This window comes from Rattus rattus, chromosome 16 (assembly GCF_011064425.1).
Source record: "Rattus rattus isolate New Zealand chromosome 16, Rrattus_CSIRO_v1, whole genome shotgun sequence".
In the NCBI taxonomy this organism is placed as follows: domain Eukaryota; kingdom Metazoa; phylum Chordata; class Mammalia; order Rodentia; family Muridae; genus Rattus; species Rattus rattus.
This window is the reverse complement of record NC_046169.1, coordinates 40,978,746-41,005,544: the sequence shown is the minus strand read 5'-3', so window position 1 is coordinate 41,005,544 and position 26,799 is coordinate 40,978,746. Positions and strand designations below refer to the sequence as shown.

The 26,799-nt window shown below is 49.2% G+C and overlaps 1 protein-coding gene across 1 annotated transcript in view; it reads right to left on the bottom strand.

Moving 5' to 3' along the window:
- Grk3 (G protein-coupled receptor kinase 3) overlaps positions 1-26,799 on the bottom strand; it is a 108,003-nt gene that overhangs the window by 67,015 nt on the left and 14,189 nt on the right. Inside the window, exon 2 of the mRNA XM_032886630.1 lies at positions 9,774-9,850. Coding sequence (XP_032742521.1) covers positions 9,774-9,850 — 77 coding nt within the window. The remainder of the gene's footprint in view (positions 1-9,773; positions 9,851-26,799) is intronic.

The window sequence follows — 26,799 nt, the reverse complement described above, 5'->3', positions numbered from 1 at the left end:
CGTTTATTTATCTAATGACGTGGCTCGTGTGAACAAGAGGGCGAACGGCCATGCATGTGGCTGAAGGACAATCTGTGGAATGCCCTGGACTGGACGCCAAAACAAAATAAAACCGGGAGTGGGGGCGGGGGGGGGGAATTCTAGAATGCTGTCACAGGGAAATCACACCCAGCCCTGCAGATAGCTGGACTCCTTCCAGCTTTATGGAGTGGTCCTGTCACACGATGATAGTCTCCAGCCACAGACCAGGGCAGGCTGCCCCCGGGTTACACTGCTTTATTCCCCACTCTCAGTCTCAGGCTCCTTGTCCTTAGGGTTTCTTCTGCCACAGCTAACAGCTGATTTGGGTTCATACTTTCTGTCACAGAAGGAAGTCAGGACAGGAAGTCACACAGGACAGGAACCTGGAGGCAGGAGCTGATGCAGAGGCCGTGGAGGGGTGCTGCTTACTGGCTTGCTCCCCATGGCTTGCTCAGCCTGCTTTCTTATAGTCCCCAGGACCACCAGCCCAGGGATGGCCCCGCCCACAATGGGCTGAGCCCTTCCCATCAATCATTTATTAAGAAAATGCCCTGCAGGGTTGCCTCAAGGCAACCTCATGGAAGAGTTTTCTCAATCGATGTTCCCTCTCTCCAAACGGCCCTAGCTTATGTCAAGCCGACAGAAAACTAACCATGATGTTCTTCTACAGCACAAATGCTGACAGCTAAACAGATCTCAAATGATTTATGAAGGAATAGAAATACTCAAATAGACCATCATAGAACCATCCACCCGCACTGGCGTCTGTGGATATCAGGTAGGGGAGTGTCACACACCATAGATGCCCAGCATGTCCTGCCTCTACATGAGGTAGTCAAGAGCAGTCATTGAGCAGAGTGTGTCTCCTCTGTGCTCCATGCTGACTTTGAGTCCCATGAGAATGTATTTCCAGGGGTACTACATTCCAGACAAGTTTACTGACAGTAAAAAAAAACCTGTGTCCCACGCATGTGTCATACCACACATATGACTGTGGAGCCCTCAGAGCTGTCATTCACTGACAACAGAGAGCCAACAGCTGCCTTGAGTACAGGAACAGACTGCCTGGTGGGGGGGTGCTAAGGACTCACACAGCTTCCTTCTGGTACCCCAGGAGGCTGCAGCCCCTCTGCTCTCTGGTGTCTTTTCCCAGTAGTCCTTCCCCAGTCACCCAGACCATACCTGATGTCTCAGTTAAGGTTTTACTGCTGTGAGCAGACACCATGACCAAGGAAACTCCTTTAAGGACATTTGGTTGGGCTGGCTTACAGGTTCAGAGGTTCAGTCCATTATCATCAAGGCAGGAGCATGCCAGCATCCAGAGCTGAGAGTTCTACATCTTCATCTGAAGGCTGCTAGCAGAATACTGAGTTCCAGGCAGCTAGGATGAGGGTCTTAAGCTGACAACCATAGTGACACACCCACTCCAAACAGGGCCACACCTCCTCCAATAGAGCTACACCTCCTCCAACAAGGCCACACCTACTCCAACAAGGCCACACCTCCTCCAACAAGGCCACACCTCCTCCAGCAGGGCCACACCTCCTCCAGCAAGGCCACACCCACTCCAACAAGGCCACACCTTACTCCAACAAGGCCACACCTCCTCCAACAAGGCCACACCTCCAAATAGTGCCACCCTCTGGGCCAAGAACACACACAAACCATCACACCTGACATCCTGGTGATTTCCAGATTCTAGGGATGCTGCTGGAAACATTAGAAAACACACATTTCCCCACAGCACATACCTGCTTTGTACCAAGAAGGACAGTCTCCCTATCCTGCCTGCCCAGGATGGCTGGTTCCAGCAGATGGGCCACCCCCTGCCCATACTGTATTTACATATTTACATGCCGTATTTACTGTGCCTCCACACCTGCCAATTCTCCACAAGACATTCCTCAGCTATCCACCTTCCAACTGCAGCTGGCGAACACTCGCTGCGCCCACAGGACTTCAAGCAAGCCTTACGTGAAGCAGCGACCCCTGACCGACCCCTCATAGGTACAAGAAGTCATCCATTTCCTCCAGTCCCCCCGCACTGGGTTCCTAACCTTCCCAAAATAAGGTCTCGGGATCTGGGGTCACCGAGGAATCTAGCCTCCAGGCATGCCTCTGAGAAGGTTGTCTTGATTGAGTTAACCGAGGCGGGAAGACCCGTCCACTGTAGGTGACAGCACTCCCTGGCTGGGGTCCTCCACTCTGTGAGTGGAGAAGCAGACTGCGTTCATCACTATCTGCTTCCTGCTTGAGGGTGTGCTGTGATGTGATTGGTAGCTTCAGGCTCCTGCTGCCTTGAGTCCTGCGCCACAACGGACTGTCCCTTGAGCAAACCCTTCCTCCCCAAAGTGCTTTCGTCAGAGTGTCTTCCAACTCGTCTCTTTCTGCTTCCCCCTTCCCGAGTGCAGGAACTGTGGTCATGCACCACCACTCAGAGGCAGGGTTGGGAGTCTTTGTGCCGGCTATGGAGAGATACGTGAGTGTCCCCCTCAGCAGCATGGCTGTCTGTCCTGTGGGGTACCATGACAAAGGGGACTGTTGTGTGAGCCCTGGCTCCGTGTGGGCGATGCTTGTAGTCTTTCTCTGCTCCTCCCCTACATTTCTGGAGTGCTTGGGAGACCTCTTTTGTCTCCTTGTCCATATGCCACAGGCTTTGGGGCTGGCAGCTAGGACCATGTTTATGGAGTCACCCTGCCACATTAAGTACGTAGTCCCCATTTGCTTCTGTTTGCCTCTCACCAGGTCAGAATCATGTGAGGACAGGGGCTCACCCTTCTTCTCCTCTCTGTCCCCTGGCTAGGGTCAACCCAAGTCAGAGCAGTGTAAAAACCAGCCATGGAGGGTTCTAGAGGAAGGGACACGCCAGCTGGGCCTGGATGTATGCACAGGCCACAGAGGGAATAGTGAAGGCTCTGTCTGATGCAGAGACTTGCCACTGAGATGCAACGGTGACTTTGGCTTAGAAGAGCAAGTCCCTGTAGGGAGGAGAGGGGGAGTGAAGGGCTGCTCTGTCACACGGCCACACCACCACACCACCACACAGCCACACCACCACACGGCCACACCATCACACCACCACATCACCACACCACCACACCATCACACCACCACACGGCCACACCATCACACCACCACATCACCACACCACCACACCATCACACCACCACACGGCCACACCACCACACCACCACACCACCACACCACCACACCACCACCACCACACCACCCACCACCACACCACCACACCACCACACCACCACCACCACCACCACCACCACCCCGCCACACCACCCCACCCACCACACCACCACCACACCCCCACACCACCACACCCCACCACCACACCCCCCCACCCCCACACCCCCACCCCCCCCCCCCCACCCCCCCCACCCAACACCCACAAACACCACCACACCCACACCACCACACGGCCATACCACACCACCACACAGCCACACCACAACAAGGCCACACCACCACACCACCACACAGCCACACCACCACACCACCACACCACCACACCACCACACTGCCACACCACCACACCATCACACCACCACACTGCCACACCACCACACGGCCATACCACCACACGGCCACACCACCACACGGCCACACCACCACACACCACACGGCCACACCACCACACCACCACACCACCACACAGCCACACCACCACACGGCCACACCACCACACGGCCACACCACCACACGGCCACACCACCACACCACCACACAGCCACACAGCCACACGGCCACACCACCACACGGCCACACCACAGGGTCTCCAATGCGCTGTTAGAGCTGCCGCATCCAGCAGCCAAGGGACCCATTTGCAGGAAACCCACATTCGATATTCATCAGCTGGACAGTATGGTGTTTGCTGGAGGCTTCCAACTGCCAAAAGGCCTGTGGGGAATAATTTTAATAAAGTGGGCAATTGTTTTTTTTTTTTATAAGATATGAAAATCCAGCTCGCAAGTCCAGGGCTGAAGACACTTGAGCCAAGACAGCTCCTGAACACTCAGCCCTGAGCTAAGCTAAAATTCCACATTGGAAATTCAATTCCCATTCAATTCACCCTTGGTTCCAAGGAACATCACACACACACACACACACACACACACACACACACACACACACACACACACACACAGCAAACACATTCTCCACAGTAAGTGTCGAAAGTGCTAACAGATGCCTCAGAAAGGAAGGACTGCAGACACTTCAATGAACTGATTGCTCATCCAAGGCATTGTCCCCTGGATGTGGAAAAACCCAGGCACCCAGTCCTGAGGTGTCCACGGCCCTTGTATAAGGTGTCCTACTTGTGTGGAATCCGGACCCATGCACCCACGCACTTGCCATCTTCTGAGACCAGAGAAAAAGAGGGCAGCCTGAAACCCCAAATTATTCATTAAATAAAAGTTTGCATCCTAAACCAACTGGATGGGGGCTTGGGTTGCAGTCAAGTCCCCGTCATTTGGGGAGAGAGGACAGAAATGTCTTGAGATGGTCAGGAGTGGACATACTTTAAAACCTGCTGTCCTGTACCACATCAGCATGCCAGCTCCGTGTGCCTCTTCCCTGTGCTGAGGTCACTTTCTGCAGAATGGTGTGGTTGAAGGCTGCTCTGCGGTCACCCTTTCCCGAATGTGCTTTATAATGGATCTTTCTGTACACACTGCCCACCCTCTCATCTTCTCATCACCACCCCGTCCTGCCATCCATCCTCCCATCATCGTCTCATTCTCTCATCGACCCACCCATCTTCCCATCCTCCCGTGCTCCCATCATCCTCCCATCCCTCATTCCATCCTCCCGTACTTCCATCATCCATCCATCATCCCATCCTCCCACCCCTCCTCCCATCATCCTCCCCATGCCCCCATCGTCCTCCCACCCTCCCGTCTTCCCACCATCATCCCATCTTCCCATCCCCTCATCATTCCCAGTGCGAAATGCAGTGAACATGGCAGTTCTGCAGCAGCGTTCAGGGAATGAGGACCGGGAAAAATCAGCAGCGCCCAGCACGTGTGTGATTTGCTCAGGCAATGTTCTGAGTCTGCCGCTTCCTGAGCCCGCAGGCATAGAAGCTGCTGTGGTAGACAGCCTGGACAGGGTTGCTCATTGGAGAGGAAAGTCTACCTTTTTAAAAGACACAGGTAGCTCTGCCAGCCTGTGAGTCATGGATCAAAGGCCAGGAGCCCAGGGAGGTTCTGGGGATGAGGAGGCACAGCGTAGCAGATTCGTGACTCACTAAATTGGGTCTTTCCCTAATCTTCCTCTGGGCAATGACAATTATGCCCACTTCTAGAATTTGAGTAATGGCTTAACAAGGAGACAACAAGTTTTCCTGTGAGGTAATTACAGCCTTCTGTCAGCTTACACCCCAGACTGCTGATCAATGGGTCCTCAGTTCCCAGGGGTGCAGAGGCTGTGGGATGGGGCAGACAGAAGTTCCCTGCCTGATCCCAGGTTGACAGGATGGCTGCCAAGACTACCTCACCACCGTCTAACGGATGGCTCTTCTTCCTCCTTCTGTTTCCTTCTGCGTGGCTTCTCTATCCAAAGTGAAAGCTGAGAAGTCTGGAACTGACCAGCCCAGTGCCCCAGGGCTCGCCCGCCTCCTGCCCTGAAACCCTTTCCATCCAAAATCCAATTAGCAACGCTTAGCTCAGTGTCCATCCCCAACGACAGGAAACTCAAAGGGATCCTTAACTCCACTCCCGTAGAAGCCTTACAAAGCCGGCGTCCTTGATGCTGACTCAAAGCAGGACCCTAGTCTCTCCTCTGTTGCGGTGGAAGGTGACTGGGCTGGGCTGGAGGACACTGTGCTGGTGACATGGGGTGGGGGGACCAGCAGGAGAGGGTCATTGCAGGGAGAATGGGGAAGCAGGATAGTCCCAGATACAGAACCCACTCTAGGACTACAGAGCCCAGTTGACCCCAGACAGAGGCCGCTCAGCTATAAACGCTACAGACTCTATTCTGCTTTAAGGCACAAAGCATCACAAATAATCACTGTGTGAGCCACGAAAAAGATCGGAAGCTTTGCCCATTGAGATCAACAACAATGAACTATAAGCTCTCCTCTTTGTAGACAGGGTCTCAGGTAGCCCAAGCCAGCCCCAAGCTCGCTGTGTAGTCAAGGATATTCTGCAACTTCTGTCCCTCCACATCCCAAATGCTGGGGTCACGATGAGACAGCAGGCGTGTGCCACCACACCCAGTTTGTGCAGAGCTGGGGATCAAACCCAGGGCTTCACGCATTAGAGGCAAGTGCTCTACCCACTGAGCCACACCAGCAGTCCCTAGAATGTCTTATTCAGCATTACCTATAGCTTCTGGTGTGCCAGCCGTTCTATGTGTCCATCACACTGGAATAAGACCTAGGATGAATCTGTCTCTGCAGGGAGCTCTCTCAGCAATGCCCTCTTCTTCAAAAGGATGCTGTGAGACTGTGGCCTCTGTTTTGCCCACATGTTCTTTTGTTGTTGTTTTATCGGGAAACACATGCTATTGTTCTCTAACCTTGTGGCAAGCCTAATTCTTATGCCTGGGCCTCCAAGAATCAGATGCAATTTGTGTATTCGTTCTAGAAAAACATTATTTTAAATCATGCTGCTACAAACAATTGAGAGAAACATTTGAAAGATTAAGAATTACTGTGAAAAATGAAAACTATGAAATTTTAAAGAATTAGAAGAAAAAAAGTAAAACCAAGTACTCAGGCAGGATGTAGACTAGTCTAAGGCTTGCACATGTACACATGAACTTATATGCACACACATGCATACCATGACTGTACCACAGACATGCTAATACATACACAAGGAGAGTAAACAGCCACACACAGGCACACACAGACATACACACAGATGCACACACACACAGGTGTACATACAGGTATACTCATACAGGTACATACACAGACATGCACAGAGGTCCACAAACACAGGTACACACACAGACCTGCATGCATGTGCACACACAGGTGCACACACACAGGTGTGTGCACACACAGGTATACACACAGACATGCACACAGGTGCATACACATAAGTACACACACAGACATGCACACAGGTGCACAAACATAGCTACAGACAGACATGTACATAGGTGTACATACATGTGTACACACAGGTGTGCACACACAGGTACACACAGACACGCACACAGGTGTACATACAGAGGTGCACATACAAGTACACAGACATGCACACAGGTACACACACAGGTACATACATGCACATACATACTGCAACTGTACCACAGACATACCAACACACATACAGAGAGGAGTGTGAGCAACCACACATAGGCAGACACACACATACAGACCACACCTACCCACGCACAAGTATGCACATATATGCACACATGTGTGCATGTGTGTGTAAACACACACACACACACACACTTTACTGGAACTAATAACCTAGTTCACGCTCCAGGATCTAGCTGTAGAACACACCGTTATTTCCACATCCCAGCAATGAGCAATCAAAAGTGAAACCAAGGAAACAGCTCTGGCTCCAGACCACAGACAGGGGCTCCTCATTAAGGAATAAACTCACTGAAGCCTGGAAAGGGGTGGCAGTGTCTGAAGCAGCAGAGGCTGTTCACCAACAGCTCAGACGGTGGCTCCCAGCAGCACAGATTCAAGACTCGCCATCCCAAACCCAGAGGAACTGCAAACTGATTGCTAAAAAAACGAGACCTCACACAGAAACACAAAGGGTCCAGAGTGACCCCAAACAACCTTAAAGCAAACGAACAGGCCATGGTGGGGACTTTTCATTTCCCAGTTCCAAACTTTGCTCTGAAGTCTCGGGCCTAAGCAGACACAGGGATGGACAGACAACACCAGAGGCCCAACTAAGCCAATTCTACAGTCAATTAATTTTCAGTAACAATCATCAGAGACAATGCAATGGGAAAAGGACAGTGTCATGCATAGAAGAGCAGAGGGGCAGGTGAGATGGCTCAGCTGGTAAAAGGTGATTTCAGCCAAGCCCAGCAGCCTGAGTTCAATCCTAGAACCTACGTGGAAGCAGGAGAGAACCGATTCTAGGAAGTTGCCCTTTGACCTGTCATGTGATTCTTAGAATGCACATGCCCCCCCCAGACACAAATAAATAAATGTAAAATAATTTATACAAACAAAAGAACCCCACTAATTTAGACCTGCATATTATAGATAAAATAATAAAAAACAACAACAATAATAATAAACAAAAACGACAACAGTCTTGCCCAATAAGCCAGATACTAAATGTAAGAGAAAAGGTTGAAACCTTAAAAAAATTGTTAGGAACTCATTGGGCAAAAAAATTATCTTTAATATGACTCTAAGCTAAGATTACAGAGAAAAAAATGTACAAACTGGACTTTGTTAATAAAAAAAAAAAAAGTTTGGTTCCCAAAGCCACCAAAAAAATGGAAAGGAAGTTATTGGCTACAAGAGAACATTCTCAGGCATGCGGTTGACAAGGACAAAGCTAATGTGGGTCCTAAAGGGGAGGGTATGTAAATACACGTTTCTCCAACGACCATCTAGAAATGGTTAATTACACAAACACCCTCAATATCACTATTGAAAGAGAAATAAAGTCCACAGTGAGATGCCGCCTCAAACTCCAGGGATGGCTGTGAACAGACAGAAAGACAGACAGCAGTCAGGGGCAGGTGCTGAGGACTCTGGGAAAGTAGATCCCCATCAGGCATGAGCAACAGTGCAGGGACTTTAGAAGGGAGTCTGGAGGTTTACTCAAAGGCTTAATGTATATCAGAAATGAGAGAGAGACAGAGAGACAGAGACAGAGACACAGATAGAGAGAGACACACACACAGAGACACAGAGAGAGACACACACACAGAGACACAGAGACAGACAGAGAGAGGGAGACAGAGAGAGACAGAGATGAAGAGACAGAGAGACAGAGACAGACAGAGAGAGGGAGACAGAGAGAGACAGAGACACACACAGAGACACACACAGAGACACAGAGACAGACGAAGAGAGGGAGACAGAGAGAGACAGAGATGAAGAGACAGAGAGACAGAGACAGACAGAGAAAGACAGAGAGACAGAGAGAGACTGAGACAGGGAGAGACAGAGAGACAGAGAGACACAGAAACAGAGAGACACAGAGACACAGACAGAGACAGACTGAGACAGAGGGACAGAAACAGAGGAAGAAACACAAAGAGGCAAATATTCACAAACCACAGCACCTTTGTTCAGAACAGACAAAGCATAGAGATAATCTAACCATCTATCTATCACCTCATGTATGAACAATCAAAGTGTGGTGTGTCCATACATACCACTAACACGGAATGAACTGCCACCATGTGTAGCAGTGGATGAAATGAAGCCCATTGTTGGTGAAGGACACAGAGATCACAGGCTCCATGGGGGGAAGGGGGAGTTGGAGGTGGTGGTGCTTGCTCTCTGAGCTCGCTCTCTCTCTCTCTCTCTCTCTCTCTCTCTCTCTCTCTCTCTCTCTCTCTCTCTCTCTCTCTCTCTCTCTCAGAAATACCCAGGAAAAGTCTAAAGCTCAGGCACAAAGAGTGAGCCTGACATGTCTGGGTGCATTCTCACTGAGGACAGGAGTGGGTGAAGGCGAGGGGGTCTTTCTGAGACATAAAAATGTCCTTCACATAAGGTAGGCCAGGTCACTGTGACGTCACCAGATACCTCTGGTGCCATGCAGGATCCGATGAAGAAGAGGACTCACCGATTTTCTGATTGAAAATCTTGTCAAAGGTTATTTCGTTTCTTTCTGCCAGATATCTCTGCATCACACTCCGGATACTGCAAGATAAAAGTAGCTGTTAGGACCCGGGTGCACATGCTCCAGAGTTTACTGTGCCCCCCCCCCCAGCTAGCGGCACTGCTTGGGGGAAGCTGGGGAACGTTCTGGAGATGGGAACCTGGCTGGAGGAAGTGGGTTGCTGGGAGCCTCTCTTACTGACCGATCTCAAGTTTTGTGGTTATTGTTGCTTTGGTTTTTGGTTTGGTTCTGTGTGCCTTTGACTGATCCAGATGTGAGTGAGCAGTCTCAAGCGCTGGTGGCCACACCCATTAAACCTCTCCTGCCACCATGGCTACCTGGCCATGACACCTTTTACTCTGGTCTTAGTCAGAGTTACTATTACTGTGATAAACAACCATGGTCAAAAGCAATGGAGGATTTACTTGGCTTAGACTTCCATAGCATAGTTGTGGTGGTTTGAATAAGGATAACCCCCATACACTCCTATCTGAGTGCTTAGGGAGTGGCACTATTAGGAGGTGTGGCCTTGTTGGAGGAAGTGTATCACTGGGGGGTGGACTTTGAGGTTTCAGAAGCTCAAGCCAGGCCCAGCGTCTCTTTCTTCCTGCTGCCTGATGAGTCGGATGCAGAAATCTCAGATCCTGCACGCCGCCATGCTTCCCACCATGACAATAATGAGTCCAAAAACCTCTGAACCTATAAGCCAGTCCCAGTGAAATGCTCTCCTTATTAAGAGCTGCCTTGGTCCTGGTGCATCTCTTCACAGCTATAGAAACCTTCACTAAGAGAGTGGGCCATCACTGAAGGAAGTCAGGACAGGAAATCAAACAGAGCAGGAACCTGGAGGCAGGAGCTGATGCAGAGGCCATGGAGGGGTGCTGCTTACTGGCTTGCTCCTCATGGCTTGCTCAGCCTGCTTTCTTATAGATCCCAGGACCACAAGCCCTGTCGTGGCCCCACCCACAAGGAGATGGCCATACCCACAACGGGATGGCCACACCCACAATGAGCCGGGCCCTCCCCCGTCAGTCACTAATTAAGTAAATGTCCTACAGCTGGATCTTATGGAGGCAACTTCTCAGTGGATTTCCCTGCTAGCTTGTGTCAAGTTGATTCAAAAGTAGCCAGTACAACCTTCAAACATTAAATCAACACAAAAGCTCTCTTGCTATGCACCTAGTCACACAGACCGGAAGGAGCAAGTGCAGCAGAGGACAGCTGCTGGGACAGGGGCATGGCTGTGACTGCCTGGCTATGCCCCTCTTAGGCCGATGACCCAGTTTGCAGAGGGATTTGGAGGTGTTGGGATCTAGAGGCCAGAGAGGCCTAGCAATGTTTCCTGATCCATCCAGATGTGAGCAAGCGGATCCACATTCCCGCAACCACACCCAGGAGACTCCCGCCACCACGTCGTCCCCACCGTGCACCCTCAAACTGTGAGCTGAACCCTTCCCTGCTTCATCTGGTTCTCTCCCGAATTCCCTTACAGCAACAGGGAGACCAGCCAACACACGGCAGGTGTTAAAAGCTGTGTTAAAGGTGCAACATGAGTAACCTTGACTTACAGAGGGAGGAAGAGATGGCCACTGCCACTCAAGGCTATCAGCTGTCGGAGAGAGTCTTCACACCAGGACCCGGAACTGCAGGAGCTGTCCAGGGTCTGACAGTGGCCAAGGTAGACACTCCAGCCACCACCCACCCTCTTTCAAGACCCAGGGTCAACCCTAAATGTGGCGAATCTGTTGCGGAATATCCCATGAAGATGCCAAAACTTACCTTCAGTATCGTCGCTCTCTAAAGTATTCATGAGCGTGTGAACACGCACATGCATACTGCATACCTAGCCACATGCATGCACACACTCCCATCCCACACCAGATATATGAGCATATACATACACCCCACACACACAGTCCCATGCGCACACACCACACATACACTCACATGCACACACACATACATACCACATGCATATATCACACACACCATACACACCACACACATACCCCACACAGTCTCGTGCACACGCACACACCACATGCACATACCACACACACACACATCATACACACATACACCACATACAATCCCACATGTGCATATGGGTGCACACACACACCCACACATTCCCATGCAGATGCTTACATACATATATACATACATAATACATACATACATATACACACACATCATATACCACATATATACCCAATACAGTCATATGCAGACACACACAACACAACACCACACACAAACACACTCATATACCCTGCACAGTCCCATACACACACACACACACACACACACCACATAGCCCCATGCATGAACACATATTCCTCACACTGCCCTATACATGCACACATATTCTACACACAGACCCATGTATACACATCTACATACATATACCACACAGTTACATACATGTACATACATACCACATACATACCCAACCCATGACCCCATGCATGGACACACATCCTGCACACAGCCCCAGATATGCACATAGCCACACGTATACTGCATATATAGCCGTATCCACATACACACATGCAGTATGCATACTCCCACACAGCCCTAGGCATGCATTTGCATCAAATCCTTCTTATCAATCTCTTCCTAAAACAAAAGCAAAAGACACCCCAGGTACAGAGTTGGTGTTTTGAAATCACTTTGGTGCATCACCAATTCAGAAAATGATTAAAAGAGAAGAGTCTAGTTACGATAAAATAAAAAACCTGAAACGCCTCGAAATTAAATCCAAAATTATGCATGAGATGTTTACGGGGAGAAATTATAAATCACGGAGAGGGAGAGACTAAAGAGTGGAGAAACAGTTATGAACAGAGAGATTGAACATTAGGAGCGTTCAAAGACCTGCCAAATTTCATTACAGAGTCAGTCTGAGCCCATCAGAACCCCGCGGGGACTATCACAGGATGCAGAAACAAGAAGCAATTTATATAAGACAACACAGACTCGAGGGCAGACAGTGCGCTCTGGAAGAGGAGTAAGATTCCAGGGCTAGGTATGAAAGGACAGCCAAGTCACGGCCAAGCGCCAGATGCAGGAGACAGTGGTGAGCTCAGAAAGTTGCAATGGACACATTAAGCCACGACGTGTGGTGCAGACAGGGGTGGAGATGGGAAATGGAGGAGGGTGGGCTTCCCAAGTGAGCCTCTGACTCAGCTGGAGTGAAATGCAAGTGTGCCAACCACTGACGGTGAGCGTACAAACCATTTCCACACTTCACATCTGGAATGTGTTGGTACCCGCGGTGCAGGTGTGGATGGCAGAGGACAAGGTGTGGGGATCAATTCTCTTCTGCCTTGTGGGTTTGGGGTTGTAATTCCTATTGTCAGCAAGTGCCTTTACCCATTGAGAATTACTTTTTTAAAAGACCTTTCAAAGGGCTGGAGAGATGGCTCAGCGGTTGAGAGCACTGACTGCTCTTCCAGGGGTCCTGAGTTAAATCCCAGCAACCACATGGTGGCTCACAACCACCTGTAATGGAATCTGATGCCCTCTTCTGGTGTGTCTGAAGACAGGTATGGTGTACTCATAGAAATAGAATATTTTTTTTACATCTAAGTCATAATTAAATGCATAGCTTGGTAGCACTGTTGAGTGAGAATGTGGACACATACCCTGTAACTCCCTGTCCTAACAATAGACACAAAATTTTCCACCAGCCCCAGATGGGGGTAAGGCCTCCTCAGATTCTACAGTCCAGGCAGCTGGGGACTCTCCACATGGGCCACGTGCTGCCGGTCAAGAGTATGGCCCACATTGGCCTATGTGCTGGGCTGTCTCGTGTGCTCACTTTTCTCTCTAGCCCAGGGGCTACACCCTTAGCCTCCCCGCCCCCAGCCAAACTTCTGTTGCAGCAGGAATAGCTCAGGGTTTACAGATCTCTCCACTTGTTTGTGAACATTTCTGTTGCCCCCAGTTTGGGAACGTTATGAATGAAAGTGCCTTAAATATCCACGTCCCTGGCATTTTCAGAACACATGTTGTCACCTCTCACAGGGAAATGCTGAAGGGTGAGAGAGCTGTTCTCATGGTAAACCCTACCATCCATCAAGGAAAACCACGAAACCCACAGTTCCAAGCGCTCCTGTGGCCTCACATCTCCACTGACAGTTTGTGGTGTTTCAAGCTGCCCCCCTACCCTGCCAACACTTAGCTCATCCCTTCTAATCTTTAGACACCTTGCTGTGTCGGGGAGATCTTGTTCCAGTTTGTATTTTAACTTTCATTTCCCTCGTGAACGGCGACGTTGAGTGCATCTGTAGGTGCTGACCAGGATCAATACATCTGGTTTGGGAGGAGCCTCATCAAATAGCCTGCCTTCTCACTGGGCTGTTTTCCTGGTTATTGGGTGTAAGGCTTCTTCATGCAACCTGGAAGGAAATGCTGTCAGATGTCTATATAACTCTGTCATCACCCCTGAAGTGGAGACTTCTGGTTTCTTTGGAAAGTCAGTTACATCAAATGTTTGGCTGGGGCACACAGGTGAAAAGGATGTCTTGCTAAAACAAGATGAGTGGTTTCTTCAGGGTTGAACTACAGTTGCCTGGTGTCTGCCTGCAGAAAGGACTGGTCTGCAGCTGCTGAGCTGTATTTGGTGTTTGCTACGGGACTGAACTGCTGCCAAGAAGATCGAGCTCACCCCCAAAGAACTATTGCTGAACAGGTCCACTTCTCCCACATCCTAATAACTTTTCTCTTCCACTACCTCTGCTGCGTGGCCGGCTAGAAGAGAGGTTGAACCCTTATTAAAAGTAGGCTGCAAAAGTTTATGCCTACGACTCCCCCAATTGGCCCTAGCATCTTCTCTTTGTTTCTCGCTGTGTCCTTCTGACTTCACTGAGGACTTCCAATTTATTGATCATTCCTGGGATGGGAAATCTGTGCCTTGCTGTGTTCAGACTCTGTAAAGTCATCCGTATTTCCCTTTAGACGTTTCAGAGGTTTTGGAGCTGGAGAGACAACTCGGTGGTTAGGAGCACCGGCTGCTCTTGCAGAGAGAGGATCAGGGTTCTGTTGCCAGGCCCCCATATCAGTGTCTCTCACAAATTCCCATGCCCCAAGTTCCAGGGTATCCAAGGTCCTCTTTTAGACACTGGAACAGATGTATATGCTTAAAATAACAAAGTAATTCTTTTAGAAAGGAGATGTTTCCAAGCTGTAGCTCTCACGTCTGGAACAGCGTTCATTGCAGGCTGATGTCTGTGCACTGAAACAGTAAAAGGCAAAGGTCTCGCTTCCATACCATCCCTGACAGTTTGCTGCTGTGTGAGAGCCCATCAACGGTCCCCACTGAATCATCCGGAGCCTCTGCAGAGCCAACAGCACAGGCCTGCATTTGCCCCACCCAGCCCATCGAGGAAGCATGCTGTGGTCTGGTCTTGTTGCTCCTTTACTGGCGTAGGAAGTTACACGGACTGCCTTAATTCTTTCTGAGGTAGCTTAGCAGTTATTGTGTTCCCTGTGGGCGTCGATGTAACTGCATCCCAAGGCTCTTGACACACCTGCTTCAATTCTTCTCTCCAGTCGCGTGGCTTTTTAATTCCCCTCGATATTTGCTCCCTGCTCTGCAATTCATTTATGCGCACGTCGCTTTTTTTCTGAGTTCTTGGAGACGACAGGTACCTGCCAATAATTGATTCTGGCTCACTTCCACGGTGGCTAGAAAGCACACGCAGGACGGTTCTGCTCTTTCTAGATTCGTTGATCTTTGCTTTACTACTGGCATGTGACCCATTTGCGAGTCTTCTGTGCGCGAGTGAGCGGAATGCACATGTGTCGATACCGGAAGAACGAACTGATAAATACTCACTGGGTCAGGACCGGTATCAGTGCTGCTTACATTTTCCCAGATTCAGGATCAACACCGAGTTCCTGTCTTATTTTTCCTGTAAGTTGCTGGGGTGGGAATGCAGGACTCTCAAACTTTTATTCTGACTCTGTCTGTCTGTCTGTCTGCTTTTGATACCACCTTGTCTGTCTTGTAGCTCAACTGATGCATGAGCAGGGGGTGCTATGAGGAACCTGTCATGGAGAAGCTTTCCCTCCTGATGTCTCTCACGGGTTTGTTCCTTCTGCCCCTTTTTAATCAAACCCTGACCAGGTTTCGGCAAGCTTCTCTTGGCTGGTGTCTGTGTGGGGTCTGCTAAAGCTCCCATTTCCTTTCTAACCACTAGAAACCCATTCTACGAACTCATTTCCTGCTTAGAGGAGTTGAGTTTCTGGCTTACAGCACACAGTTGGACTTTGCTTCCCTGGTCTCTGTGTCAACCTTTGCCTTTTAATTAAAGAAGATGGACAACTCACACGGACTCTAACTATGTATGTGGGTCTGTTTAAGTAGATTATCCTGTTTCAGAGGACGAACCACAGGAGCCAGTTTTTTCTTTCTACAGTGTGGGTTCACAAGGTTCAATCTCAGGTCACCAGGCTTGGCAGGAAGCACCAATTTACCCTGCTGAGCCATCTCACCTGCCTGACTTGTACGATGTTTAATAAACAGACTCTGCCACCTTGATCCATCCTAAAACAATTTCGGTGTTTGTGTCAAGAGGATCTCTGAGCCCGCTGGGGATCTAAGCCAGCTCCCAGCACAGGAGAGCCATCTACTTATTGTTGTACCTCATGACCTCTAGAAATTCCATGTAGAATCATGGCCTTTGATGAGGGGAATCCCGTCAACTGCAGATACCACATGACTCACCTACCGGTAATTACAGAACATGTGCATGCTTTCCACTCAGAGCCAATTCCACGAGCACACTGTGAACAGTGTCCCTCTTCTGGCCTCTGTATGGGCCTGGATAGTAAATTAGGCAGAGCAGACCTAAACACAGTAAGTACTTTATCTGTGGCTGGTGTGTCTTCTGGGTTGGGATACCCCCAGATATTTTGCCCCCTTTGGGGAGGTATTTGATTATTTAGCTCTTTATAATACTGAGGACTCAAGTTGCCATGTATCATTACTGTAAGGCTGTGTCAAGGATCACCGGGGGAAGACACTCACTGATTGTCTGGATCAGGTTGGTCTCTGGAAAAGGGGGATCCACTTGATTGTGTTAATTGACCCCGGAAGACCTAGCCTAAGAGTGGACAGTAGTATCCCCTGGGCTTGAGACTTGAATGTTATAAAAGAGGAGAAAATGGCCCAGAGTGTAAGCATTCAGGATTTGTCCTTGCTATTCTTGTCTGTGGAGCCACGGCTGCTCCAACTTCCTGTGGAGCCGCACCTGCCCCAAGGTTTTGCTGCATTGACAACTCTGCGGGAAGGCTGTAACCCAAATTTAAGAGGTAAACCTTTCTCTCCCGAGTTGCTTTTACTGGATTATTTCCTCACAGCAACTAGAAAGGAAACCATGACTGCTATTTAAATAGTTTCCCAAGTTCAGAGTTTGTCTTGAAATTGCCTGATGTTTTTGAAGGGCGTTAATCTTTGAAACTTGATTAAACTCAACTTGTGGATACTTTTATACACTGTATCGAGCTTCTAGTGTGGAAAAAAAAACCCTGCCTAATCTGAGGCATCCCACAAGGGTTTTCTTCTAGAAAGTTTCCTTTAGCTCCTAAATGCAAGCTTAAGACACTTGAGTCCCCCCGGGGCGTGGCTGATGGAGCTTCCTTGACTTCTCTGCCTGCAGAGGCCCCTGACTCACCACCATTAGTGTAAACACCTGTGCTCTCTCCCCTGCCCCACTGTGACCATCCTTCAACCACTGACTGTTGGGATGTGAGAGCTATTCTTGCCTCTGAATTGCACCCCCTTCATCCCTACGTCTATCTCTCAATCAAGTCCACACTGGATCTCAGCCACAGCCCTTGAAATTTGGACAGAGAGAAAGAAGTAACCCCCCCACCCCCAGTTAACTAGCAACAAACTTTTCAAACAGGGTGGATTTAAAAGTGGAACCCAGCAAACTCAGTTCTCAGTTTGTCATATGCTGCCTCAAGGAAGGGCCACAGATCAATGCAGAATGGACGGGGTGTGTTGATTCGATGCCTTTGGAAGACAGAATCTTTCCTTCTTTGAGGAACTAAGGAATCTGTTTGATTCGGTGCCTCACGAGTTATGATTGGCTCACGGACCATCCTGACACCTCCAGAGACTGTTTCGGGAATGTTCCTGACGCCGAGTAAGCACCAGCCTAGTCCCACTCCATTCTGACTCCCAATTCTTTCCTAATTTGGCAGGCTGAGACTTTTGAATCTGCCTCCTGTAAAGGTCGGGGGAGAGCCTTGGAGTCTGATTCACTCAAACACAGGAGTTTTCAACGCGATTCAATTATCTTTTATTTAAAGCTCCCATTTCCTTTCTAACCACTAGAAACCCATTCTACGAACTCATTTCCTGCTTATATCTCCCAATATTTCTCATGTTTAATTGCTGGTTTGGAGAAAGCGACTTCTCTTCCTCCATCACCGCGCACAGAAAATAGTTCGAGATGCACTGAGGTGCATCGCGGACTTAAAATACAGAGCCACAGAACTCCTCGGGGAAAACTACAAAAAGCCTTTGCCCCCCAGGGATTAAACAAAGACATCTGTCATGAGAGCAATGCTTGAGCCACAGGGCTCGTGGGATAGCTCAGTCGCTAAACTATGTGAAGACCTGAGCTCAGATCTCCAGAACCCCTGCAGCATCCAGGCCAGCAACACACAACCATAGCCCTAGCCCTGAGGGCACCAGAGACAGACGGACCCCTGGAACCTGCCAGCAAGACCCAGTACCTAAAAGTAACCTAAAGTAGAAACTGGTCCAGGCACAGCAGTCAGCATTGACTCTGGTCTCCACACACAGCACATGACAGGGCAAACAAGTGCTGTAGGTTAATGTCATTATGCAGGTGAAGCCAGGTACAGGATAGAACGAGGCCTGCCATTGGAAGAGAAGGAAGGATGGGCAGGAGAAAAGTTGTAGAGAGGAGGAGACCAGAGCAAGAAGAGGAGAGTAACTGAGAGAACATGGAGATGGATGTTAAGATTTCTCTCTGCACATTTACAGGTTGTTATGGCTATTCTTAAGAGATGTGTACAGGGTTTATATGTCTAGATGAACAAATTATATCTTATCTAGGTGGGTGGTTTATATCCTTATCGATTGGTTGTAAGTTAATTGTGTAGATGTATTATTATGCACTGAGCATTTAACACATAAACCTGGCTGCTGGGTTAACTGTTGTGTGAGTAGAGTTCATGACAGAAAGTCGTGGCAGGCTACAGGATGCTTGGGGCTAGTATGGCGTGGGGCCATGCTAATACGGCCCACTGGAATGCAATGTGTGTATCAGGTGTGGTAACAACACGCCAAGGGGACAATGTGTGAAAACGGTGACAGACAAACAGCAAGAGCTCATGGATCTGCGTGGAGTGGGAACTTGCATGAACCAGAATGTGCACCTTTTTAAATATACTGCAACACCGGGCGGGGAAAACCAAGCCCATGGACATCAAAACTTCCCTTTCGCCATCAGAACTCAGGAGGATGAAGGATATGGGCCAGTCTGAGACAAGAGACTGCAGATCGCCATTGGCTGAAGCCTGGATCCTACACACATGGAGGTGGCTCCTTACAATTCAACAAAGAGGACTCGCCAAGCCAGGACTGGAGATGCTAGCATGAAGAACACCTGCTGCTCTTGGTGAGAGTCCAAGCTCCCACAGGGTGGCTCGCCACCGTCTGTAACTTCAGTCTCAGGGGACCCACCACCTTCTTCTGACCTCTGAGGGCACTGGGCGTGCACCATGATGCGCGTACACACACAGGCAACCACTTACGCACATAAACAAAAGTCTAAAACAGAAACTTAAAGTGATCATCAATCTAAAAACTTGTATGAGGTGGAGGCAGGAGGATCAGAAGATAGAGGACATCCCCAGCTAGTTAAGGGCCAGCCTGGGCTACATGGGGCCCCATCTCAAAAATATAAAACAAAAAATCAACCCGATATACAAATATATATTTGTATGAGCAAACATACAAAGGGGTGGGAGCTTCATGGGAAGAAATTTACAGACTACGAAGAGGGATTAAAATCACAGTGTGGGGCTGGGGATTTAGCTCAGCGGTAGAGCGCTTACCTAGGAAGCGCAAGGCCCTGGGTTCGGTCCCCAGCTCCGAAAAAAAGAACAAAAAAAAAAAAATCACAGTGTGACTCCACCACACCCTGTCGGAGTAGCTGCTCTGAGGAAAGACCAAATTCCAGGTTGGCAAAGATGTGGGATAACCACTGGGAAATGGAACAGGCACAGCAAAGAGCTTGGCAGCACCTTGAAGTTCAACCACCTCATCAGGTCTCAACTTCCGTGAGACCCACATTCCATCCCCGGGCACTTATCCTGGAAATTTGCATGCATACAATCAAATAAAAGATGACATGTGACTGGCTGGTAATTTCAGCCTTACCCTCAGTGGCGAAAGCCTAGAAAGAATACACATGTCCACAAGAGCTGTGAAGACAGTCTCCTGGTGGAATATTACTTGGCAATAAAAAAGATGAATGAGGCAGAGGCACGTGGATCTCTGTGAGTTCAAGGCTAGCCTGCCCTACATAGTGAATCAGACTATCCAGTGCCAGTGTCTCAAAACTGAGGGTCAGAGGGAAATGCACTAGGGGTTTATGCACTAGACGACATAGATGGGTCCTAAAATAATTGCACTGAGTTAAAGAAGTGAAGTTCTCAGCCTCCCACAAAACAGTGCACACCCCTTGATTACAAGGGTGGAAAATGATACAACCATGAGGGATCCAATTTCTGGGATAAAATAATTCAATCGAGAACAGCATTGGCAGACCCAGGGGTCTAGATGACCAGACAAATATATAGGCAATGACTGAAATGAAAATTAAGGGGGAAGCTTTTAATGTTAAAATATTGTGCTGTCTCTAATCTCAGCACTCAGGGGCTGAGGCTGGAGGATCTTGAGTTTGATGTCAGCCTGGGCTACATAGGGAGACTTTGGCAGAGGAAGGTGAGGAGGAGGAGGGGAAGGGGGAGGGTAGAGGGGGAGGGAAAGGGGAAGGAGAGGGGGAGAGTGATCCACATGTGACTTGATTAAACATCTGAAGCAATTTGTACCTGAAGAGAGCAGAAAGAGCTAGGGGTGAGACAATATGTCTGCCTGGATGTGTTTCTTAATAACCCAAGGGGACTGGGAGGTAGAGGGAGATGAAAACGGCCAGGTGATGCTAGCAGACGGATGAGGCCAGAGTAGGGGTGACGGCTTTCACATGAGACAAGCCAAGCTATAATTGGATACTGATTGGAGTCCAGTGGATTCCTTCAAATTTAATGGCAGCTGGGTAGAGAGATAGCAGCACTGCCCATCAGGGCTATGGAGACCCTGCTGAGGGCTCAGGACAGTCAGCTCCACAGATAAAATGTCTCTACTGCTAAAGCAGGCAAATGGGCTGACAAGATGGCTCAGCTGGTAAAGGTGATTGCTGCTAAGCCTGACTTCCTAAGTTCAATACCCAGGACACCCACATGGTGAAAGTAGATCCAGGCTGTCCTCTGACTTCAATGCACACACACACACACACACACACACACACACACCTAATTAACTGAAGGACCAGACACCTGATCTCAAGCCACAGGAAGAGAGACAAGTCCCAGTGCCTGTTGGAGAAGATGTAATGACTGATCTAACTGTGCAGCTTCCACAGATAAAAATCCACCAAGTTCCGCCTGAGGTCTGGCTGTTTTATTACGGGGCATAAATATTTTACCCAGTAGGCATCACATTCCCATAAAAGTCAAGTTGCACAGGAAGCAGGTGGGGGGACCAGACCAGCTGGTGCATGCATGCAAGTGTTCTGCAAACCACGTACACCCAGACTGCAGTGGCCACCATTCATCGGGGACACAAACCGCAGGCCAGCTTCTTTAAGAAAAAAAGAAGCGAGCTGGCAGACCCTTCAAACTCTAAGCCCTTCGAAACGAAACCACAGGATTTTTGGCATTCTGTTTTTTAATGTACAGTTGCTAGAGATTTTCCACAAACAACTCATTAGGCACACAACCCAGAAGGAAATATCCAAAGTCACCATGGAAACCTGGTTCCACTGTTTAAAGCCACCAGACCACACAGGCTGCTCCGTGTCTCACCATGCAGATGAGGGCCAGCTCCTCCCTGGTCTCCTCCATCAACTCCATTTCTTACATATAAATGCCACAGCCTTGAACAATACAGCACCCACAGACATTTGTCCCTGAGAACACACACAGCAGAAAAGCTCTGTGACTTCAGAGTTCCTCATGGTACTCCAACAAGATCTGGACAGTCAGCGCCAAGTTGTGTGTGTGTGTGTGTGTGTGTGTGTGTGTGTATGTTGTGTGTTGTGTGTTTGTGTGTTTATGTGTATGTTTGTGTCTGTTTATGTGTGTTGTATGTGTGTATGTTTGTGTTTATTGTATTTTTGTGTGTTTTGTGTGTTAGTGTGTGATTTTATGTGTGTGTTTGTGTGTATTGTGTGTGTTTGAGTGTTTATGTGTTATATGTTTGTGTGTATTTGTGTGTGTGTTTGAGTGTTTGTGTGTTGTATGTTTGTGTGTATTTGTGTGTGTGTTTGAGTGTTTGTGTGTTGTATGTTTGTGTGTATTTGTGTGTGTGTTTGTGTGTTGTATGTTTGTGTGTATTGTGTGTGGTGTGCACTCATGTGTGAATTTGTATGTTTCTGTGTGTGTATTTCTGTGCACCTGTGTGTGTTTGTGTGTGTTGTGGGTGTGTGTTTGTGTGTGTGTGTCTGCGTGTGTATGTATGTGTGTGTATGTGTGTGTGATGCAAACATATGCCCACACACTAATGTATTCAAACTTGTGAAGCTCAAGGTCTATTCTTCCTCTATCATAGGTCACCTTTGCATTTATTTATTTATTTATTTATTTATTTATTTATTTATTTATTTATTTATTTATTGTCATTGCAACAGGGTCTTGCTATGTGGCCCTGGCTGGCCCAGAACTCAGAAAGATCCACCAGCCTCTGCTTCCCAGGCACTAAAGGATATATGCCACCATGCCCACAGCCCACACGCCCTGCCTTTTCTCAAACACAGCCTCTCCCTGAGCTTGGAACATGTAAATTCTGTGAGGCTAGTGGGTCATCCACCCACAGGTGTCCTATAGCCTCCATCCCCTGCCCTGGATGACAGACAGGAACCGCCGGACACGTGAGTGTTGAAAACTCTGGATTTCCTGGTTGTACTGTGAGCTCATGGAAGCCGAGCCGTCCCCCCGGCACCCTCTACTCGGCAGTGCACTTAATGTACTTGCATTTTACTAGAAATTCAAGAAAAGTCTCCACATACGGTTAACCCTGAACAGACTGCATCTGAAAGGTGAGCTGCACCTGAGGCCGTCCGTCCATCACAAGGCAATCAGAACCACTGCTTTGAACTGGCTTCAAGAGTCGGTTTTACTCATGAGCTGCTCTACCGTCAGCCACTAGGACAGGTCTCAGAGGAGAGGCAGGAAGAATCTAAGCCTGGGTCTGTCTTACCTGGAATACTCCAGGGCCCTGGCTCATTAGAAAAGACATTTCTAAAGAGGTCCCAAGGCCTACCCATCCATACACAAGCCACCCACAAGCTTTGTCCCACCCACATCCAAGTCACACCCCAGCCCCTCCCCACCTACATATACCCAAGCCACATCCCAGCTATGCCCCAGCCATAACCTGTGTGTCCCTCTCTCTGTCTCTCTCTGTCTGTCTGTCTGTCTCTCTCTGTCTGTCTCTCTGTCTCTGTCTCTGTCTCTGTCTCTGTCTCTCTCTCTCTCTCTCTCTCTCACACACACACACACACACACACACACACAGGTCTGCCTCATCCATGCCTGGCCACACCCTATCCACAGCCAGTCTCTCCCCGCCCACAACCAAGCCACGCCCAGGCCACGCCCTCATCCCAAGCACCGCAAGCTCTACCCAGCCACACTGGCCCCCACTACTGTTAAAGATGACCCCATCTCCTGCCTTTTCATTCCGTGTCTTTTCCCCCTTCACATGGGAGCCTGCAACTCAAGCCTCAAGGATCCCTTTCGGAGTCTTCAGAACCAGGAGACCTTTGACGACCTCCCAGGGCCAGCCCGCGGGTTTCTCTGCCTCCCACGTCACTGTGAGCCTCTGAGGACTGGCAGCCACCATCCTGGGATGGAATCACACCAGTCAGTACGTACCCGTGTATCGCCGCGGAGTGTCCACAAGAGGAGTGGGGGACTATCCCTTTTCTAAACAAATCCATGAATCAGTCTGGATAAATTCATGCCAACTCGTGTTTACTTAGGACGTGATTAAGGCCGGAAGTAGTCTTTGCTTAGGATGCAGGTTAAGGAGGCCATTCCAGGGGCTGCCCTCGAGGATGCTGTGTACAATGCAACTGCTGAGAGGGAGGTTCCTGACGGGCCCCACAGTGAGTGCTCCCATTAACCCTTCATGGTTCTTGATTCTCCACTCTGAACAGGTCAAGATGACCCAGGGTTCCCAGGGGTGTCACTGGATTACACCTCGCCTAACACCTCACCTCCCTGTAAGTCTGCAGAGCTTGCCCTAAGGTAGCCCCCATATAAACAATTCTCTGACAGATCAGAGCCAGGAAGAGTATATGGAGACTGAGATCCGAATCCTGAAAGTCCCCTGATTGGCCAAGTGCAGCTTGTGAGCCTTTGTATCCAGGACCCTTGATGATAAAGACACCATTCCTCCCCATCCTCCACCTGAACAGAGAAGATCCCAACCAGCCCTTAGGCAGTGCACCTCAAGAATTAATGGGGTCACATAACCAAGTTCTCATCATCAGAAACCTGACAGAAAGGGGCAAGGGCCGCCATGTCCCTTCCTTTAAAGGAAGTTGGCTTGCCTTGGGCTCCTCCTTTACCCCTGCCTGAGCTCCTCATTAGCTGGTGTCTGGCCTGGGGCAAAAGCACACAGGAAGGGTAGTGAGGACAGCAGGGACAGCAGGGATCCATGGGCAGCAGAGCTGGTCATTCACTGGCTTCTCTTTGCCAAGCCTGAGGTCAAAACTCCTCAGGGGCTGAAGAGACCACTCAGTAGACAAAGAGAAAGCATTCTTTCTCTTGGTTCCCCTGCACTCCGGTAAAATTTCAGGCACCAGGGCACACACCTGTAATCCCAGCCCTGAAGAGGGGGAGATGGGGGATCTCCGGTGCTCCACAGCCACTCAGACTGCCCTAATCAGGGAGCCCAGGAAGAGACTCTGCCTAAAAATAAGGTGGAGAAGTTGAAGGAGACAAGCAGTGTTGACCTCTGACCTCCAACCTCCACAAGTATGTACATACACATGTACACACTCTCCTACACGTACACCCACACAGATATGGGCACACGTACACACACACACACACACACACATGTACACGAACTCACATACATCTACATGCACACTCATGCACACACGCACATGCCCACACACATGCACATTCACAAACATGAGCATAACAATACACATATCCACACACTCATGCACACATGCACAACCACATGCACACTCATGCACACTCTTGCAACTCATGCACACTCATGCACATAAACACAAGCACACACTCACATCCACACTCTTGCACACTCATACACATGAGCTCACACATGCACACACATTCATGCACCGGAGAACACACATGCTTGTATACACACACACACACACACACACACACACACACACACACACACACCCTGGGCCTCTCCAGTGATCTTGATGTAATGTGAGTCTTTGTTACCAGAGCTTAACCCACACCCTGCCCAACAGCACTGACCTTCAACAACCCCCAGAGAGCACCTGGCTTCCCTTTATCTCAGTTTCTCAGACACAGCAAGGCGGGCTGCCAATCGTGACATCCTGTACCCAGGTGGAGCCTTCAAAGTTACTTTTCAAAACAAATGAGCTTACCAGGATATGCTCGCCCAAGGCTCCTGGTTTCTAACTGGCACTGTGAGCCCAACAGGTTCTAGCTTCCTATCTCCTTGGTACCCCCCAGCTGGTATTTTTCTCATGTAAGGTTCCCCGGAAATGTCTACAGAGATGAATTCTCACAGCTTAAGAAAAGCTATTGAGCCCAATGTATCCAAATCTGCAGTTTAAAAATAACATCTCCTTGGGCAGCCGTTCTCAACCTTCCTAACACTGAGACCCTTTAACACAGTTCCTCGTGTTGGAGTCACCCTCAACCGTAAAATTGTTTCCGTTGCCACTCCGTAACTGTAATTTTGTTAGGTGTGAATTATAATGTAACTATCTGAGTTTCCTGGTGGCCTTAGGTGATCTCTGTGAGAGAGTCATTCGGCTCCCATGGGGTCACGCCCCACAACTTGAGAATCACCATCGTAAAATATGACTTTTGCACATAGGAAAAAAAACGAGGCGTTCCGGATGTCACAATCATGAAGAACTCTGCCTTGTGCACGTCTACCTTAGAGCTCACTGCTTTGGGTATCAGCCCTTTCACAGACAGGATATCAAACTCTCTCTCTCTCTGTAGGGATTGAACCCAGAACCTAGTGCGTGCTACACAAGCACTCGCTCGCTGAGAGATATGCCCAACACCCCCTTTTCTCTTTGTTTATGAGACAGGATCTCATCATGTTGCCCACTCTGAACTTGGTAGGCCTTCACCCCATGAGCCTCCAGCCTACATTGCTCCGTAAATCCATGCTCTCCCTGGGAGGAAGAGACATAGATGGTTCACTCAGCTGCTCAGAGTCGAGCCCGGGCTGATGCTTCCTGCCCAGCAGGGCTTCGTCTGGAGAGGAGGCATGGAGTACTCAGACTGTGCAGGACTGCATCAGCTAAGGGGTGCCCCCCAAGGACAAAGAGAAGAAACGGGGCCCGGAGGTGCAGGCTCACAGGCAAGGAGAACACAGCAAATAAACACACCCGAAGGATCAGTCATTTTTCTTTGGATACAGGAAAGCAGCAAGTCCCAGAGGCACTGCTTTGCCTGCACAGCC